Source organism: Notolabrus celidotus, chromosome 5 (assembly GCF_009762535.1).
Source record: "Notolabrus celidotus isolate fNotCel1 chromosome 5, fNotCel1.pri, whole genome shotgun sequence".
NCBI classification, from domain to species: Eukaryota; Metazoa; Chordata; class Actinopteri; order Labriformes; family Labridae; genus Notolabrus; species Notolabrus celidotus.
The window spans coordinates 19,754,394-19,774,611 of record NC_048276.1 but is presented as its reverse complement, the minus strand read 5'-3'; the positions used below and the strand labels follow the sequence as shown (position 1 = coordinate 19,774,611).

Genomic DNA, 20,218 nt, shown 5'->3' with positions numbered 1-20,218 from the left:
GTCCTCGTTGAAGGGGTCACCGGTACGATTCCCGGCCGGTCAACCATCTCCTGCATGTCTTCCCCCACTTTCTACTCCCCCCATTTCCTGTCTCTCTTCAGCTGTCCCATAAAATAAGGCAAAAAGGCCCAAAAATATAACTTAAAAAAAAAAAAAGAATGAATTATGGTTGTTATGAGGTTTTGACCAATCAGAATCAAGTATTTAACACAGCCGGGTGATTAGTTAGAAAGCATGTCAGTTAACGATACATGACTCGGGGCCCAAAGAGGTCACACAACCAACTGTCTCATGGAAAGCGAAGTCCTAGCACTGCACCTTGGGGGACAGAGCCTTTGCCATCGCTGCCCCCACTCTCTGGAACTATCTCCCTCCACACATCCGCAACTCTGACTCTCTACTCTCATTTAAAAACCACCTCAAGACCTTCCTGTTCCAAAAAGCATACAACACATGAACCCTCCCCCCGCCCCACATCTGTCCCTGTTTTGTTTTATTTATATGTTTTATTTTTTAGTTTCACCTTATGTAAAGCGACTTTGAGTACTTAGAAAAGCCCTATATAAATTATATGAATTATTATTATTTATTATCATGATATATAATTATAGTAAATTTAAAATATTAAATGCATACTTGAAATCATTTCTGTCTCTTTTCAACTCAATGTATTACCTCATGTCCACTCACAGTGATCTGGGTATCCTTTGGAGGGGCCTCAGGCTCTATGTTTGAAACCACTGGAGATGTAATTTACACTCTGTAATAGTATAATAACATCATAGATGACAGTATATCATTCACAGAGGACATTTTGCTGCTAGTTTCAGGTGATAATACATCTCTAATATGCAAAACAGAACTTTTATTTCAAAATGCAGAACTTTAACATTGTTTTATTTTTACTTTAGCCTAAGTAAAGGGTCGAATTACTGCTCCCACCACTGCAGATTACCACATTTCATTCAGCTGAGGGAAAGACTGTGTGCTCTGTCGCTCTTCTGTACACAGACCCATTGTGAGGCAGATCAGACGTCATCATGTGTTGAAGGAATTGAAATCCTCCATTACTTCTAGCTGCCCTCACTTCTGTAGTTGCATCTTTGTGTATTAGAGAGAGGAAGTGTGTCAGCCTTATGAAACACACACACACACACACACACACACACACACACACACAGACACACACACACACACACACACACACACACACACACACACACACACACACACACACACACACACACACACACACACAGCCATGGGAATGTGTGGCCATCCATTGATTAAGTCCACCCCCTTTTACTTCCCTTTGTACCCCTGTGACACTCATTTTAACACACAGTTAAATAAACTCGTACTCTCCCCTTTAAGCAGAACTCAGTGACAAACAACATAAACCTTTGGGCGACACCTTGTTTCCTGTTCTCAACTTTCCCCTCAAATTCAAGACTTGACATTTCCAAATAAGGGCAAAAGACGCAGCAGTGAGCGCCAATGAGGCCTGCAGACAGACATACGTGTGTGTGTGTGTGTGTGTGTGTGTGTGTGTGTGTGTGTGTGTGTGTGTGTGTGTGTGTGTGTGTGTGTGTGTGTGTGAAAATGCAGGGCGTGCTTCACTTCTCTTTGCTCGGATGCTGCTTTGACGTTTGAAGTGCAGAGAGGAGCGTCTGGGCGGAGCTGACGGCCTTCCTGTCAGCGCCTGTGGTTGTGGAAGTCTTGCGGCACCCAGCAGAGTTCTCGGTTTTGCTTTTAGTCTCCGGCTCTCGTGAAATGACTTCACCAGCATGTAGACAGAAGAGATAGGAGGTTCAGATCACAGGGGAAACAAAGCACCCAAAAACTACACATTTGTTTATTCACAGAAAAAGAAAAGAAGAAATCGACATGAACAAAGAAATGCTTTTGGCCTCGCCAATGTGTGAGCCTACTTGTGCATTGAGTTTCAAACCCACATGGAGTAGGACGCACAGACCCTTGTGGTTAATTTCTCATTTGATTATAAACTGTCTTCAACTGCTACAGTCAGATCTCAAGTTCAAAAAGTCTCTGTCCCCCTCGTGATGGAAAGTGTGAGACATATTTGACACTGAATGCATTTGAATAACGTTGATATAGAATGTGTGTTCCTCAGTCCAGTGTTTGAGCAAGGGGAGAATAAAATCGGCACAAAACTGCTGCAAATGAAAAAGGAACTGTTGCTTGCAAACCAGATCATTATTTAACAGGGTTCTGTTTGAAATGTTTTTTTTTGTCTTCCTTTGTGGCTATCAGGCAGTGCTCGAGGAAATACACTGAGGGTGTTAATATATATTTATGAAGGTTGTCATCAACAATAGCAACAGCAACAACATCCTCATCATTATTAAAATTCTGTTTAACCCTCCTGTTATGTTGCGGGTCAAATTGACCCTTTGTAAAGTCTATTTTAGGCTAGATTTGCCTTCCAAACCAGCTAAATGCAGCATAAAAATCTGGGCAGCATGTGACAGAAGAGGTGTCTTGTTAGTTTTTTAACATCACTTCATAAAAAAAAATTAAAAGGAAAATAAAATAAACTAAAATCTATGTCATGTAAAAGTATTGTATTTATATTTAGGGCTTTCCAATTAATTTAAATGAAAAAAATAGTGAGTTATCCTCATTGAACCATGATCTGTGAGAATTAAAGAACACCAATGGACTAAATCTGGATGTAAATGGTTATTGAATATGATTATTGAATATGCCCGGGTCAAATTGACCCAGGAACATTATTGCTGTTCCAGAGAAACTAACATACCAGGAGGGTTAAACTCAATATCAGCATCATCATCAAGGCCTCTGTCATCAGCAACATTGCTAGCATCAGTATGATTAAGGGAGGTATTTACAAAAGAGCTGAGTCTATAACTTTTTCTCAAATTCAGAATAGGACTCAGGGGATTAACTGACTGGATGCCAGACATGTTGCTTTTTACTGAGCTGAGATTATTTTATCTGAAGAAAAATTATGTTCACATCAGTAAAGAAAACTTTATATGGCTGCATGTAAGAGCTGCCAACTGCGTTTGGAGCCCAAGGTTTATACCTTGGGCTCCAAACACTTTTGAAGATTCAAAAGCAGACACAAAGTGACAAAAAGGGAAAAAGAAAGTCATAACCTGAGAAGGAAATAAACACTAAATTAATCACATTCACACTTACTGCATGCTGAACTTTCTGTAAAGAGTCAGAGCTTTTTTTAGACTCTGTTCATAAAAAAAACTGCTGCAGCATCAGCATGTCGGTAATAAATGCATATCTGTGATCTGTAAACAAAAAGAACTGTTTGAATTATTTATATATTTACAGTTGTATTTATTAATTTAAGAAAACCTTTTTTTTTTGCTGTGAAAGTGCTTTACATGATCAATAAATAAAAAATAACAGGCTTATTCAGGGAGGTGATGACCAATGACCAAAACAACCCCAACAATAGTGAGGGCAAAAAGCAACAAACACAAAATTGCAAGACAGACAAATAAAAAATTAAAAATAATAGTGCTAAATAAGTCAGTATTTCTATATCTTAAAGCTCCTGTTGGGGACTTTGGGTTTATGCCATTTTTTGGGCTCTCTGTGGAGAAAAAGGTACCTCTAATCTCTTTGTGTAAGTTGTCCTGTACATGGTGAGTATTTTAGAAACTTTGATAAAAAAGGCTTCTTCCTGTAGCTAACAAAAAGGCGCCAATTTCAATTTCAGTCTGTTTCATTCGCAGCTTATGTGAAACTTTGCAACTGCAAGTCACAAGGGGTACAAGAGGGTATGTATTTCTTTATGTATGTAGTATTTATTCCCTTGCACATGTTCCCCTCATTTTACTGTTTCAGACCAACCTTTGATAAGTATGTAAAATACAAACTGCTTCATGAATGTTTCCATTTGAGTGAACAGAGTCCCCCACCACCACCCCGCCAACTGACTCCTGTTTTAACCTGAAGCAGACGAAACCTGTTCTCTTTGACCGACAAAGACCTGTATGTGACAGTGACGAAACTACATGTACCACTCACATACATCCTGCAGTATGAGACACCTCATGAAAGCACCAAAACTACAGAGTTTAACGGCTTACATCTCTCTAGAGCTGTCGTCCAGGAAATGACCTAGTTGAAGAAACGACTATCTTTCATTTTGTGGCTGTTATCCTGATTTAAGATGAGATGCATGAAGTGCCCCCTGATACATTAAGATGATTTAACATAGATGTTACTTCAGTGTTTATTACATTACGAATAAGACAGGTTTTATTAGTTTGGGTGATATGCTACTCTTCTTCCCCCCTCATGACACAATGTAAGACTGTCTGGGATCGTCTGCTAGAGTGACAAATGTTACTGAATAGACTGAGGCTTCTTACCAAAACAGCCAGTGATATCTCAGGGAGGTGTCAGGCAGGTCCTCGGGTGGGCTTATGCTGGACTGGATCGCCAGCATCATCCACTTTGGAGTGAGTTTGAGCTTTTGCAGGTTGTTATTTCAGAGCAACAATGTGGAAGACTTTTAATGCCAATCACATAAAGTGCAGATCAAATGCTTTATGGCAAGAATTCAGGCTGCTTTACTTACCCCTCTTTTTGTGCATTCACACACCTACTCATTGCACTTTTACACATTACCACTCTGTTGAAATGTAGACATGTCTATTTCTGTATGAGGGTTGATTTCCTGAGTTAATTGTTGGTTGCAGTATGGTGTCATTCTGTGGGCTCCCACTGCAACACAGATTTCCTCATGTGGGGCTATAAAGAAGCTGAATCTGAACCTGAGAACGGAGGATTTTCCTCATGATCATAGTCTGGATACTGTTATTTGAAACTGTGAGTTTAACTAGGTCGGAAGAGAGTCTTTGCCCGAGGCGGAGAAGGTTAAGTATCTCGGGGTCTTGTTCACGAGTGAGGGGAACAGGGAGCGCAAGATTGACAGACAGATCAGGGCAGCATCTGCAGTGATGCGGATGCTGTACCGGTCTGTTGTGGTGAAGAGCTGAGCCAGAAGGCAAAGCTCTCAATTTACCAGTCAATCTATGTTCCAATCCTCACCTATGGTTCACGAGCTGTGGGTAGTGACCGAAAGAACAAGATTGCAAATACAAGCGGCCAAAAAATGAGCTTTCTCCTCAGGGTGTCTGGGTTTAGCCTTATAGATAGGGTCAGGAGCTCAGACATCCGGGAGAGGCTCAAAGTAGAGCTGATGCTCCTACGGACCGAGAGGAGCCAGATAAGGTGGTTCGGGGCATCTGGTCAGGATGCCTCCCGGACGTCTCCCTGGGGAGGAGTTTCGGGCATGTCCGTCTGGGAAGACCCAGGACACGCTGGCAAGATTATATCTCTCAGCTGGCCTGGGAACGCCTCAGTATCCTCCCAGAAGAGCTGGTAGAAGTGGCCGGGGAGAGGAGTGTCTGGGCTTCCCTGCTGAGACTGCTGCCCCCACGACCCATTAGATAAATGAAGGAAGATGGATGGATGGATTGAGTTTAACTAACAATCACTTCGGTCAGGGGCATCGCTCGTAACTGGGCCCTGGGATGAGACATCAAATTGGGACCTACCCAAACAGCAAATTCAACCCCACACAGTTATAACAACCCCACTGAAGACATCTCTGAATAACTCTAACTTTGTGTTAGGGTCTAATAACTTTGGATGAATAATCAGAAAAGAGAAAGCATAATATTTCCTCAACAACATCTGCCATAATCTATTGTATTGGCTTAAATATAAAACAACATTGAATATAAGACAATCCCCCTTTTTTTCCATGACTGTCTTTTAAAAATACTTTTTGAAGAACAACATTTTGTAGGTGGTTCATTTTAACACGTTTTAAACAAAAGAATGTTTTCAATGCTTCTTAAAATTAAATTGTCATTTAAATGGAATTAAATAAGGTCACATGTGTAAATGAAAAATGTCTGGTGTCAGTATTTTAATGCCATAAGAATTAAAATGGATGATGGGCTTGCTAATGGGCACAACTTTGATCTATTTTTCAGCCACGTACTCAAACACATTTTTAGACAATCTTTTTGTGCTCACCACTTTCGGTAACTTCACTTGTTGACACAGTTTTTAATTAGCTGACAGTTGTTTTCTGTCTCTGCTGCTTTCATAACCAATTTCTTCTGCAGGTATTATAACTCTTGATGCTTGAATTTTTAGGTAGCTTGTTCTACTTTTTTCTGATCACTGTGTCTCTTCATCTTTCCTCCCCTTGGTAGTGGTTGTGAGTGACGTTTGGCTTCAGTCATGAACGGTATACACTCACTCTGCAGATGGTCAACGCTGTCAACTGTTGTAACGAATATTGGCATTTTATCGCCAAACCCCAAATATAAGATGATTTTTCAAATGGATTTGGATGAACAAGAACCTGTCACTTATTAGTATGTATTCTATCAATAAACCAAGACAAACACGAGGCCTATCAGTTGTTCAAATTATTTTCTAATTTTTGAAAAGTTAAGACTTGTGTTGAGTAATGACAATGCAAACCAAAAGAGTATTTCCATTTCAGGCTCATCAAAGGCCCGTCCCTCTATGAGGCCCAGGGAAATTGGTCCAATCTTTCATAACCTATGACTCCCATGGCTGTGGAAAGGACTAAAGCCCCTGTAAATGGGACAAGCACTTTAACCCCTGAGCTAAACCAGCACCACAGTATGGAAACTTTGACCATTTTATTCTGTTTTGACCTCATTTTATTTCTGTCATTAAAACTCCTGAGATAAATCAATCAGCTTCATCTCAATAAACCATAATCTCAGTTGTTTAACTGTAAAATGATGTTCTTATTTCACTGGCAAAGAGTGTTTTTGACAGACAACATTAAGAGTCATGTCAGTAGATTAACCTCAGTGATAGTTTGGCTATGGTCTCCTCCTACTGGCGGTGTTTGGTACTGCATGTTCCTCTGCTTTTCAGTATAAAGCACCATCTTGTGGGCTATGTAGTTCAGTACAGGGAGGTTTGAGAAGCTAGGGTTCAAACCAGATTAGTAGTGAGAGAATTCAGAGATCTCTCCCTGATCTGGGTCAGTGAGCACGAGGACATTGCTGAGTGGAGGACGTGAATATAATTCTGCATTGATACATCATGATGTAGGTCGATAGATTATAATCCTGTATTGTCAAACAGGAACACACTCACTCTACAGATACACCAGCTGTGTAGTGATTCAGTATAGTTTTTTTTTTAAAGCCAAAAGCTAACATACAGTGGGGCAAAAAAGTATTTAGTCAGCCACTGATTTTGCAAGTTCTCCCACTTAGAAAGATGAGAGAGGTCTGTAATTTTCATCAGAGGTACACTTCAACTATGAGAGACAAAATGAGAAAAAAAAAATCCAGGAAATCACATTGTAGGATTTTTAAAGAACTTATTTGTAAATTATGGTGGAAAATAAGTATTTGGTGAATAACAAAAGTTCAACTCAATACTTTGTAACATAACCTTTGTTGGCAATGGCAGAGGTCAAACGTTTCCTGTAAGTCTTCACCAGGTTTGCACACACTCTAGCTGGTATTTTGGCCCATTCCTCCATGCAGATCTCCTCTAGAGCAGTGATGTTTTGGGGCTGTCGCTGGGCAACACAGACTTTCAACTCCCTCCACAAATTTTCTATGGGGTTGAGGTCTGAAGACTGGCTAGGCCACTCCAGGACCTTGAAATGCTTTTTACGGAGCCACTCCTTCGTTGCCTGAGCGGTGTGTTTGGGATCATTGGCATGTTGGAAGACCAGGCCACGTTCCATCTTCTATGCTCTCACTGATGGAAGGAGGTTTTGGCTTAAAATCTCACGATACATGGCCCCGTTCATTCTTCCCTTAACACGGATCAGTCGTCCTGTCTCCTTTGTAGAAAAACAGCCCAAAAGCATGAGGTTTCCACCCCCATGCTTCACAGTAGGTATGGTGTTCTTGGGATGCAACTCAGCATTCTTCTTCCTCCAAACATGACGAGTTGAGTTTTTACCAAAAAGTTCTATTTTGGTTTCATCTGACCACATGATATTCTCCCAATCCTCTTCTGGATCATCCATATGCTCTCTGGCAAACTTCAGATGGGCCTGGACATGTACTGGCTTAAGCAGGGGGGGCACACCTGGAGCTGCAGGATTTGAGTCCCTCTCGGCATAGTGTGTTACTGATGGTAGCCTTTGTTAATTTGGTCCCAGCTCTCTACAGGTCATTCATCAGGTCCCTCTGTGTAGTTCTGGGATTTTTGCTCACCGTTCTCATGATCATTTTGACCCCACGGGATGAGATCTTGCGTGGGGCCCCAGATCGAGGGAGATTATCAATGGTCTTGTATGTCTTCCATTTTCTTACAATTGCTCCCAAAGTTGATTTATTCACACCAACCTGCTTGCCTATTGTAGATTCACTCTTCCCAGTCTGATGCAGGTCCACAATTTTCTTCCTGGTGTCCTTCGACAGCTCTTTGGTCTTGGCCATGGTTGAGGTTGGAGTCTGACTGTTTGAGGCTGTGGACAGGTGTCTTTTATACAGATAACCAGTTCAAACATCTGCCATTAATACAGGTAACGAGTGGAGGACAGAAGAGCTTCTTAAAGAAGTTACAGGTCTGTGAGAGCCAGAAATCTTGCTTGTTTGTGGGTGACCAAAAACTTATTTTCCACCATAATTTACAAATAAATTCTTTAAAAATCCTACAATGTGATTTCCTGGATTTTTTCCCTCATTTTGTCTCTCATAGTTGCAGTGTACCTCTGATGAAAATTACAGACCTCTTTCATCTTTCTAAGTAGGAGAACTTGCAAAATCAGTGGCTGACTAAGTACTTTTTTGCCCCACTGTACCTTTGAGTAGCAGGCATCATTTGATGGCATTACTTAATAACAGGTATGGTTACAATTAATGCAAACTTCCCCTGCTCCTTTTTGAACATGCACTGTTTGCTTTGAGAGGAGTATGACGGCTGATATTTTTGGTTGTTTATTTTAACATGTTCTAGATGAAGATATCAGTCTTCAACTACCTCGACTATTGCAATAGCATCCTCTACGATTCACCCAACACCCTCCTCAACAAATTACAATACATTCAAAACTCAGCTGCACGCCTCCTCACTCCCGCTCCAGAGACCACATCACCCCAGTCCTCCAGAACCTTCATTAGCTTCCCATCACCTCCCGAATACAGTACAAGATCCTCCTCATCACCTACAAAGCCCTCTATAACCTAGCTCCCTCCTACCTCATCGACCTTCTGCAACCATACAACCCCCCCCACCACAGCCTCCGTTCTTCCAATGCCAACCTCCTCACCCCTCTCACCAAACCCAAGCACCGAACCTTGGGGGACAGGGCCTTCTCTGTCGCTGCCCCCACCCTCTGGAACTCTCTCCCCCAACACCTCAGATTCTCTCCCTCATTCACCAAATTCAAATCCGGACTCAAAACCCACCTATTTACAAAGGTTTTTAACCCATAATTGATTGATTTTGTTTGTTTTGTTGCTTTCCATTTCATTTTTGCATTTTTTTCCTTTGCTTTTCTATTGTATAATTTATTTTCTCGTAAAGTGTCTTAGAGAAACTTTTAAAGCGCTTTTTATAAATAAAATGTATTATTATTATAAAACACAACTGATCCCGTTCATCCTATGGGTAATGTTCACATCAGTCCATCCAATCACTGAGATGCTTCAAGCCAGGACAAGTGATCAAATTAAATTGCCATTCCCAGAACTATGCTTACAAGAGATCAAATAATACACATTTTTAAACAAGTCAGGGCTGTCTCTAGTGACACTTTTTCTGGGAACTTCCCTGTGTGTCATCTTTTTCCTGCTTTAAAATGTACCTAAAAACAACAGATTGCTTTGAGACTAATCTGAAGTGATTATTTGGACCCTCTGATGGAGACCTGCCGTTTACCATGCTACAGTACGCGATAAAGAAACTGACAGGAGAGTTAGACACCTTTCTTACAAAAAACATAACTTTAATTTTCCTCAATCATTTAAAGAAACATAAGAAATGAAAAACATCCACTCTCTCCCATACCAATGATCATAATAACAAAAAAACAGCAAGATTTAAACAGCTGAAATCACATCCATAAGACATCACAGACATACTCAAATGTTGTCCCTCAGTTGGCAGTATGGCGGCAGTCAGGTTCATGACTTCACTGCTGTATCTCTGGACTTATAGATCACTCCTCTACTCTTCAGCTCTCTCACCACACCTTCAGAAGAGGAGAAAAAGAAAACAGGACCACATTATTCACTTGTTCGGGAATACATTCTGAAGATGGAGCAAAACAAACACTTTCTGAAGCATATGTGATTCAATACATGAAGAGGCAGTATAGTGAGAAAAAGTGTACCTGGAGGTAGTCTGCCTGTCACTGAGACTGCATATACACCTGGTTTAAAGTTCCCTGCAGGAAAGAGTGAAAGAAAAGACAAAATAAAATAAAATATTTCAAACAACACTTTGAACATGGAGTTGGTTAAAGTGCATCTTAATGTTGTTTAGGGAATACTAATTTTAAAGCTTCACAAATATACTCCTCCTTATATCAACTCTGTGTTAAATGAATATTGTTTTACTGACATGATATAGAGTGATAAGCACTAACTGAATTTTCCCCTGACTTTCTTTAAGGTCATTTTATTTGAGGGATGCAGATATTCTGTGCGGCTTGGTTTTAACACTCACGTTACCTAAATAATATATCAGCTGCACATTTATTTTTTTACGAATGAAGCTAGAGACTTGCCAGTAGAAAAAATGGTGCATACATCATCTACAGAGCCGGAAACTAACAAGAGTTTTGTAGAAACCCAACATGATCTAAAAAGACAGTGAACGTTATATATATCCTTACCTATCCTCTGCCATTTAGCTACCCAGCTGTCTTCAGGACTCATCATGGCCACCACACTGTAGATAAACATATAAGTACATACAGGTAAGCATGGGTTTGATCCATATTAAACTAGATATGAAAGGCTGGTTTACTCAACACTTACCCATCAAATGAGGAACTTGTGCACTCGTAAACCATCTCTCTGTTTCCCTTCATCTGAAGGTAAGACTCACAGTTGTCACAGCCATCATATTCAAACTGGTCAATAGTCTGAAAAACACAAAGACACTGCAGGTTGGTAGGAGATCACATGAATTAAGCACGACACAAGAGAAAGGACACTGGATGAACAGCTTTCAAGTGTTAAACTAACTTCTTCTAATGCACACATACAAGGTGGATCCTTGACTATCTTATCCAGGAGTACAATAAATACTTATCTTAGTCCTCACCATGCTAGACTGATTAAATGGCTTTTAAATGAAGGGCTGTAGGTTTGTGTGATTTTGTCATAAGAATGCATCAGAGCAGCACAACAACTTTTTAGATGATCAAAACCAAGTACATCACTATGAACGATTCTAGAAAGACCTGAGTCTGTTTTTTATGGTTTTCAGACAAGGAAAAGGCTGGTAATTTTAAAAGCAGTAGTTTAAATGTAAGGTTATGTGCGAAACACATGTAAGAAACAAACAACACTACTTAACGTGTCGACTCGTTAGCAGAGTAGCTAGCCTTAGCTTTTGTTTTTCTTAAATTCAAGGCTTACCTTCACTAAAGAACAAAGAAGACACGCTCGCAGATGGCGAAGGTCTTTGGGGACCGTTTCCAAAGCCATTTCGATAAGCTCTTTCAGAAACTACGTCAATAATACAGAAATATCAAACGGATTAGTGTTGTGATGATTTCCAGGGCGCCAGGGAATTACGTCACGGCCAGAGGACCCCACTAAGGTCCAGTTCAGAGGCGTCCTCTTTGAGCGCCTGTATGGAAATCATTTTATCTATGTTCATATTAAATAAACGTCTTAATAACCTGGAATTTTAAATGCTCTGTATTTGCACGAACTCTACATACATTACACTATAATCTGACCAACGTATAAAATAAACTGTGTTTTTTTATTACAACGTTCCAAGGTTGTTTCCCCCAAATACTCTATAATTGAAGAAAATACAAATGTACAAACTGTAAGGCAAACATTCAGTACTTTAATGAGATTTATTTGAAGTATAATAAACAGACATATCACACTAATCATCACACAAGCACAATATGGTATGCTATAGAAGGTCTATAATATTAAGATATATGAACGACAACAGAAACAAGTGGATGTTATTCTAAGACATTTTAGGAGTGAAGCTGTTTTAAAGTGTTGCAGTAAGATTTTTGCAAATTTAGATTTAAACAATTTAAAGGACTGGAATAAGTTTACATTTCATAGATTAGGGTAAGCTTGATGAATTTAGTTTTTAGCCATAATGAGACTATACCTCCCAGCTATCCACAAAAAAAGTACACCAATAGTTCATTATCCAAGTACATTTGAGAAGTTTTAAACCCTGGCTCTCTGAAGTTGATTAAATTTCTAGATGATATTCCCTTGACTTAACTCACGATAACTCTGCAATGATTTTGGCTCTAAAAAAGTAGAGTTTGATCCACTTATTGTAATGAATTATACACAAAAAATATAAGTTTCCAAATGGACCAGAAATTCCTGACTGACCCTACCTTTTGGTGACCCTTGTCTTAGCGTGTAGGCATATGGTACATGATATGAACTAGAGAGAATACGTTTTGTTCCAGCAGCAACAGAGAAGTATCAACTCGAATGTGCAAATTGTATAGAAATGAATGTTGACACGACATGATAAGAGAGAATACTGTGAAGTATAAAAAAAGTAAATCTAATCTGACCAGCTTTATGGCATTTCTCTTGAAATGTAGCCTACTGCCAGTTGCAAAGCTGAAACACGAAAAACCTTGCATAACTTGAAAATATAATATAGTATTTAATAAACAAAAAATTGCTCCCATAATGTCATTATTTTGTGTTATCATTCATGGCTTCAAATGAGATAAGATATTCCTTTATTCGTCCCACAATGGGGAAATTTTAAGTATTACAGCAACAAAGCAGACCGTATAAGGTAAACAAGAGCATATGGAATAGTAATTATTACAAAAATATTAACAATTTAAAAAGTAAATTAGCATATCTTAAGAAAAGTATGTACAGAGCTTCATAAGTAAATTTACAGTTTATTTACAAAACCATTGATACAGTGAGAAATGTGCACAGACAGAATGACCATGTGTTGGAAATATTAGCACACATGATGGGTTAAACCAGAGGTTCCCAAACTTTTCAGCCCGCGTCCTCCATAATATAGGTGCCAAACAATTGTGACCCCCACTGTCCCTCAAAGTCACTTAATGTGGCTTCATTTAGCTGGTCTGCAGAAAATTAGCCTACCTATATGAGCATGTGGCTGTGTTTCCTGTGCCGTTATGAATTAATCTACTGCTACTGATGCGAACTTAGGAGTCATCTGGCAAAAGGAAAGGCAGAAAACTCATTAAATGTTCTATTTTCAAGGTTTTATTTCAAGTTTAGCTACTATTTGTGTTAATATTTTTTACTGTATTGGGTAAAATTTACTATTTTTAGATAACTTTTGTCATTCAACTTTTTTGTTGCATTTTTTCTGTATTTCTTTGTTAGTTAACAAATTATATATAATGCATAATATATTATATTATATGATTATCTTGCTATAATATATTATGTTATATTACATTATTATTGTTTACTACAACTCACGGTCATACTACATACCCATATTTATTTTTATTTATTGCTTAATCTGTCATTACCAACTATAATCACACCAAGTCAACCTGTCACTACTGAAACATTTTTAATACTGCCTGTAATTACTGCTATTTAATCTAAATTCCATTTGTAACATTGTATATATCTAAATTGTATTTTATCTTTATTTTATTTTATTTTATTTCATTTCATTTTACTTATTGAAACTTCTTCTTGATTGTACTTATGTCTGGATTGTACTATCTTATCTTATCTTATCTTATCTTATCTTATCTTATATAAGTAATACAAACTGACAAAGAGAAGAAAAAAAACAAATACAAAAAAATACAATAATAATAATAATAATAATAATAATAATAATAATAATAATAATAATAATAATTAACAGTACAAACAATAGGGAAGATAAGAAATCAAGGTAAATAAACAAAACTTAATATTAATAATAATAACAATAATAATACATATTTTTAGATAACTTAAAAAACAAAAAACATTCTGGGAGACATCTCACAACCCCCCAATTTATGTCCCGACCCACACTTTGGGAACCCCTGGGTTAAACAAAAAAGTCTAAAGCATCATGAAACTCATAATCGTCACTAAATGAAGAGCTGTTTTGAGCCGAAAGAGTCCCATTCTAATGCTGAGTTTAGACAAGTGTTTTTCTCCCAGAAAAACAGTGGAGAATTTTCCATTTCGGACAAACTTGACTCTCGCACTGAAACCTGCGGTGGACTCTGGTCTGGACTCTGGACTCAGTCAGACTCACTAACGATCCGAGCAGCGCTGCTAACGGTAACGAACGGTTCTGAGGCCAGGAGAGGAACAGCAGGTCTTCGTGGGCGAACAAGGTAGAGTTATTACGGTGGTTCTTCTGGATTTATCATCAAAACAAAACAAGTAAAATAAAAAAAACAATGTTATGCTAACTTTTATAACATATCTGAATATTCTGAAAAATACTTTCGAGAATTTGGAGATGCAACGTTAGCTAACGGTTCCTGCTGTCGACACCTGCGAACTAGCAACACTGAAAGTTAGCATTATCTGTCGTAAGTTAAAATGCTCTGGAAATAAATGATCAGTTTACAGCTTCAGAATGTTTTAGGTTCACTCTCTTTTTCCACAAAATATGTTTTTGCTGGTTGAACTTCTTTAGGGGTTATCATGTTTGTCATCAAGCTAGTTGAAAGTTAACATACTAACCGTTATAGATCCGTTATAATCATATGTGTAATAATACAGAGTTTTCCAGGTTAGTAAACATTAGAACTGTAGAAATTTCACAATTTCTTATAATTTGGTCAATTTTGTTCAAGCAAAAGCCACATACAGGGTAAAATAAACCTTGTGTTACAACTGATATAGAAGTGAACAGTCTGATATTTAATATTTACTTTCAAAATTCTAAGACAGTCATCCTTTGCTCTTAGGATCACATACATTTTAAACACATAACCCAGAAGAATTTTTATTTTTTATTTATTTTTATTTTAATCCACATTGAGATTAAAAATCTCCTTTTCAAGTTTGTCCTGGCAAAAAAAGTTTGATTTGATTTGATGTCTTTATTTCGAACATGTAAAAGTAAAAATACAAAATAAAAGCATACAAGAAGAAAAGAAGAAAGAGTTATACAAACATACAAGAAAAAAATAAACAGTTGTACAAAATAAACACAATCACTATTAGCAAGCAGTGAAACATTTTACTTTACATGTGCGAAAAGGACTAGGAAGAAGTTAAAACTTATCTAATCCTACCCCTCTATTCACTATTTTCTGCCCTTATACGAGTGCAATCCCACATGTCAAATCTTCACATATTACCTTCATATTTACACCAACAAACAAAAGTGAACCCCTCGTGATTCTCAACACTTGTCTTCCTCCTTGTACCTCATGAAGATCATTTCTTTATACTTCTTCTTGAACTAAATTATGTTGAGACATTGCTGTAGCTCCATATTGAGCCTGTTCCACAGTTTTACACCACAGACTGAAATACAAAAACTTCTCCTTGTGGTCCGAACACTCACCATCTTTAATCTTAACTTCCCTCTTAAGTTTTCACCCCCCTCTCTATCAAAGAACAATCTTTGAATATTTCCTGGAGGGAGTTTTTTCCTTGCCTTAAACACAATTTGTGCAGTTTTAAAATCCACAAGGTCAAATAATTTCAATATTTTTGATTCAAGGAACAATGAATTTGTGTGTTCACGGAAATCAACATTGTGAACTATTCTGATGGGTCTTTTCTGTAGTACTGACAGTAGTTGTAGTGAGCTTTTATAGGTGTTTCCCCAAACCTCAGCACAGTAACTGAGATATAGTGAGATCAGTGAAGATTAGAGAATAAGAAGTGATCTATGATCCAGAATGTGGATTACAGACAAACAACACATCATTCTAAAACATTACAACATATCATGGGTTTCAGAACAAAAGTCATCAGTCAAAGCATCTACAAACTGAAGCATCTTCCTCAAGAGCCTTCAGTCTGCTTTTAAACACATTTAAAGAGACAAGCTCACTCAAACCCAGGCTCTCCTGAAACAGGTTCCAGCATTTCTAAAACTCTTCTTACCCATTTCAAGACGCACTCTGGGGACTGAGAGCAAAAGCAAGTTATGTGACTGGGTCACAGAGCGGAGACTGAAGCTTCCAGTATTCTTTAAATGAATAAAATCACGTAAATACGAGGGAAGCAAGTTAAGAATCGCCTTATAAAAAAGGACATGCCAGTGAAGTAGCCTAAAGGTAGAAAATGCAGTCCAGCCAACTGGAGCATACAGGGAGCAGTGATGGGTTAGAGATTTGCAACCTGTAATGAAGCTCAGAGCTCCATTAAAGACGATGTCCAGAAAGTGAAGGCATGCATATATAAAACATCACCATAATCAATCAAAGGCATGAAGGTAGCATCAACAAGTTTTTTCTTTGCAGCAAAAGAAAAACATGACTTTTGAAATAGAAACCCAACCTCACCTTCAACTTCTTAACGAGCTGTTGAATGTGAAACTTAAAGGACAGTTTAAATGCACAGAAAAATCTGCTAATCAGACTTAATATGCAGGTAATATCAACTTTAATGAAACTGTAAAACACCTGAACAGATAAAGTAATATTTGTTTCACCAAAGTAAAACACGTAGAGTAATTTTTTTGAAAACGTCATGCTGGAATCGTAATCTGCTTTGTTTTCTGCCCTGACTAGCGGTGTCGTCATGTTTGTTCTCAAGGAAACACCCAGAACTTTCAATTTTTAAAAATATAGCTGTTAAAAATGAAATAAGATATCTATACATTTATTAAAACACATCTAAAAAGTTGCTCATATAACAGAGTTAGTTTCATTTCAACAAAGTTATAACATTAGAAAATGTATCAAATGGCTGCCTTATTAGTTCTGGAGTTAACACACATTTTGACTGGTGGATGATTACCTTACCTTGTTTATTGCCTTGCCTCCATTAGCGAACTAACTTTTCAGTTTTCCTTGGTCCAATGTTTAGTTGATGTAAAGCCTTGTATTCAGGATCTTAAACGAATGCTGTGTCTATGTCCAATTCTAGGCACAAAAACATGGATGTTCATGAACATGCATTACCTGACACCGTCAACCCAAATAACTTCCCTGCCAAACTGTGGCGTTTGGTGAACAACCCAGCTTACACTGCCATCTGCTGGGACAACCACGGTGAGGGCATCCTCATAGAAAAACCCCTCTTTGAGGAACAGATCCTGTCTCCAGGCAACTTCCTCCTAGGCAACTTCCTCCCTGACAACGCTGACACCTTCAAAACCACCAACTTCTCAAGCTTTGTCCGTCAGCTCAATCTGTACGGCTTCAGGAAAACAGAGACACCCAAAGAAGACGACCAGCGCCCTCGCAGGACCAGTGGGGATATTCATAATTTTTACAACCCAATCTTCAAGAGAAACCACCCTGAACTTGTTGCAGGTCTGAGGAGACTCACTGCTGACTACAAGGCCAAAATAGAGGCTGGTCAGGACATCGGCTGTCAGCCTCCGAGTAAATACATGCGATACAGTGGGGTTGTTGATGCTGGAGGAAGAAATGTGAATAGAGGCAAGTTTGACTTTGATGTCTTTTATTGTTTCACAGTAGATTGTATACCACAGCTTCAACAGTCTCCCCAGGGTGAAATAATGACTTTCAATGACACAAACTTGCCTCTAGAACTGCTAATCTAAATGTTTTGAACACTAACATATTCCCAATTTCTCATCCCAGCATATTTAATGTCGGTGTAATACTCACAGGTTGTTATAAAGCTTTGCCTTTTACTGTCTCTGCAGAAATATTTCAACTACTCAGCCCCACCAATCAGGAGTCAACTCATCCTTACTTTCCAAAAAAAGGCCAGCCTGGGACAGTTCACAATGGAACCCCAGTCCCACCACGATATCTGATGAGGGGTCACGGTGCAGCTCTTTCTCCTACTGTCTTTACTTCAGACAAAGGGATACAGGTATCTTACAACCACCAATACGCTGGAGTAGCCTCAAGCTCCAATGCTGTGCCTGTTCTGTCTGGTTCACCGGCCCATGTGAACCATGGAAATGTACAATATCAGCCTGGCTACTTTTCCCCAGGTGAGCACTGCATCAGTTAACCTGTTGGACAAGTTATAAACCACAGTTGTAGCATAACCATAGTGAAATGAAATGTGGGCAGAAAACACACATGGGCTAACATGTAACAGCAAGGATCTGTATGTTTAAAAAATATAACAGATAAGAGATTAAACATTTTTTTAACCTGTTATGTTGCGGGTCAAATTGACCCTTTTAAAAGTCTATTTTAGGCAATATTTGCCTTCCAAACCAGCTAAATGCAGCATAAAAATATGTGCAGCATGTGACAGAAGAGGTGTCGTGTTAATTTATCAACATCACTTAATAAAAGTCACAAAAAATAAAATGTAAAAGAAAATAAACTGAAATCTATATCATGTAGAACTATTGTATTTATTTTTAGTGCTTTCCAATTAATTTCAATGCAAAATGAGTGAGTTATCCTCATTGAACCATGATCTGTGAGGATTAATGAACACCAATGGACTAAATGTTGATATAAATGGTTAGTAATGGAGTTAAAAATTAGATTTTACAAAATTTGTATTGGGATTTTTTGGGGTTCTGACACTTTTGGATAATTGAATATGCCCCGGGTCAAATTGACCCAAGAACATTATTGCTGTTCCAGAGAAACGAACATAACAGGAGGGTTAACTTAGTTATTTGTCCAAACTAAAAACCTGCATATGGCTATCTAAAATGTTTTCATTGGTCTTTTTTTCAAGTTTGCCAGTGCTATCAAATGAACCAGGCATCACAGTTGACCCGTAGCAGGCTTCCAACAGGGTCCTTCTCTCCCTACAGTTTTTACCAGGTGGGTGTCTTGTGGTTCCAGCATGATGAGTTTTTTTTGGCACGAATACTATACCCATTTTTTTAATTTCTTGATTCTTAGGCCAGCCATACTGTCAATGTGTCCTCTGCTGGGGACCACAGCCAGGACCCGCAGAACATGAAAAACCAGGAGATTAAAAAGGGTGGCATTAGTTTGGACACAATTTTCCAGATTGCAGATGAGGTCATGAAACCTCCACCCAATGGACGTGTGGTTAAAACAAAGACCCCAGAGAAGCCATGGCCAGTGTCCACACCGCCCTCCCACACCTATTGCGCCAGCGTCATGAAAGGAAGCCCTCTTTCTGCTACACCGGTCATAACAGACATGTCAGGCAGTGCTAATCAAGTCAAAATTGAACCGCCTGAGATAAATATGATCCCAGTACCTGAGCAGCTGCTTGAAGATGACATATATGTGGTAAGTCAATTTATTGTGCAGTTTCTCATGCATTCAGGTTTAAGTCACATACATTTGTAAGAGAATTTCTTAGAAGGTCTGTCCTGCAGTTTGCAAGTAGAAATATTTCCCATGATATGAATCTCTATATTTTATAGGGAATGTATATATTTTTTAAATATGCAACAGCAAAGCAGATAACCTGCACATTTAATGCTTTGGTTGTCCTCTGTGTCATGGTAAGGTTAAAGTTAAGGATACAGAGGACAGTGAGGTCAAAGCTGCGGACAAGAGCGACACTCTCAGGGTTAACAGTCAGGATTAAGGCAGCAGCTGAACAGAAACTACACCAGTTTTATTGGTAAGATAATGCATCTAACATTTAGGGAGCACATTCATAACAAAACAAGTCAAAGAAAAGGTTTATATTCTTCAGTTCATTACTGGAACATGAGTACTTACAGTTGATTGTATTTCTCTTTTTAGGTATCCACTTTTTTATTTGGTTGGCATGTGACAGGGAGGATTGATTCACCCCAGGATGTGATCTTAAATTCTCACTGTTACTACATACTTTCGATTTTAAGCAGTTAAATTGTTTGAATTTCAATGTTATTTAGAAAGAAGAGTTAAAAACAACAAACATTTTTGTGCAGTTTGCAATTTGTGGTT

General features: G+C 38.5%; 2 protein-coding genes across 2 annotated transcripts; one reads left to right on the top strand and one right to left on the bottom strand.

Moving 5' to 3' along the window:
• Nucleotides 1–9,963: 9,963 nt before the first annotated feature.
• Nucleotides 9,964–11,838, bottom strand: supt4h1 (SPT4 homolog, DSIF elongation factor subunit). Its single transcript, XM_034683675.1, has 5 exons — nucleotides 11,631–11,838; nucleotides 11,025–11,131; nucleotides 10,880–10,935; nucleotides 10,376–10,429; nucleotides 9,964–10,234 (listed from the first exon to the last, which is right to left on the bottom strand). Exons 1-5 carry the CDS (start codon nucleotides 11,697–11,699, stop codon nucleotides 10,167–10,169), a joined length of 354 nt encoding a protein of 117 aa, XP_034539566.1. The 5' UTR covers nucleotides 11,700–11,838; the 3' UTR covers nucleotides 9,964–10,166.
• Nucleotides 11,839–14,246: 2,408 nt separating this feature from the next.
• Nucleotides 14,247–20,209, top strand: hsf5 (heat shock transcription factor family member 5). Its single transcript, XM_034684621.1, has 7 exons — nucleotides 14,247–14,560; nucleotides 17,283–17,800; nucleotides 18,031–18,327; nucleotides 19,038–19,126; nucleotides 19,208–19,567; nucleotides 19,791–19,907; nucleotides 20,033–20,209. The coding sequence occupies exons 1-6, from the start codon at nucleotides 14,313–14,315 to the stop codon at nucleotides 19,869–19,871; spliced, it is 1,593 nt and encodes a 530-aa protein (XP_034540512.1). The 5' UTR covers nucleotides 14,247–14,312; the 3' UTR covers nucleotides 19,872–19,907; nucleotides 20,033–20,209.
• Nucleotides 20,210–20,218: the final 9 nt, after the last annotated feature.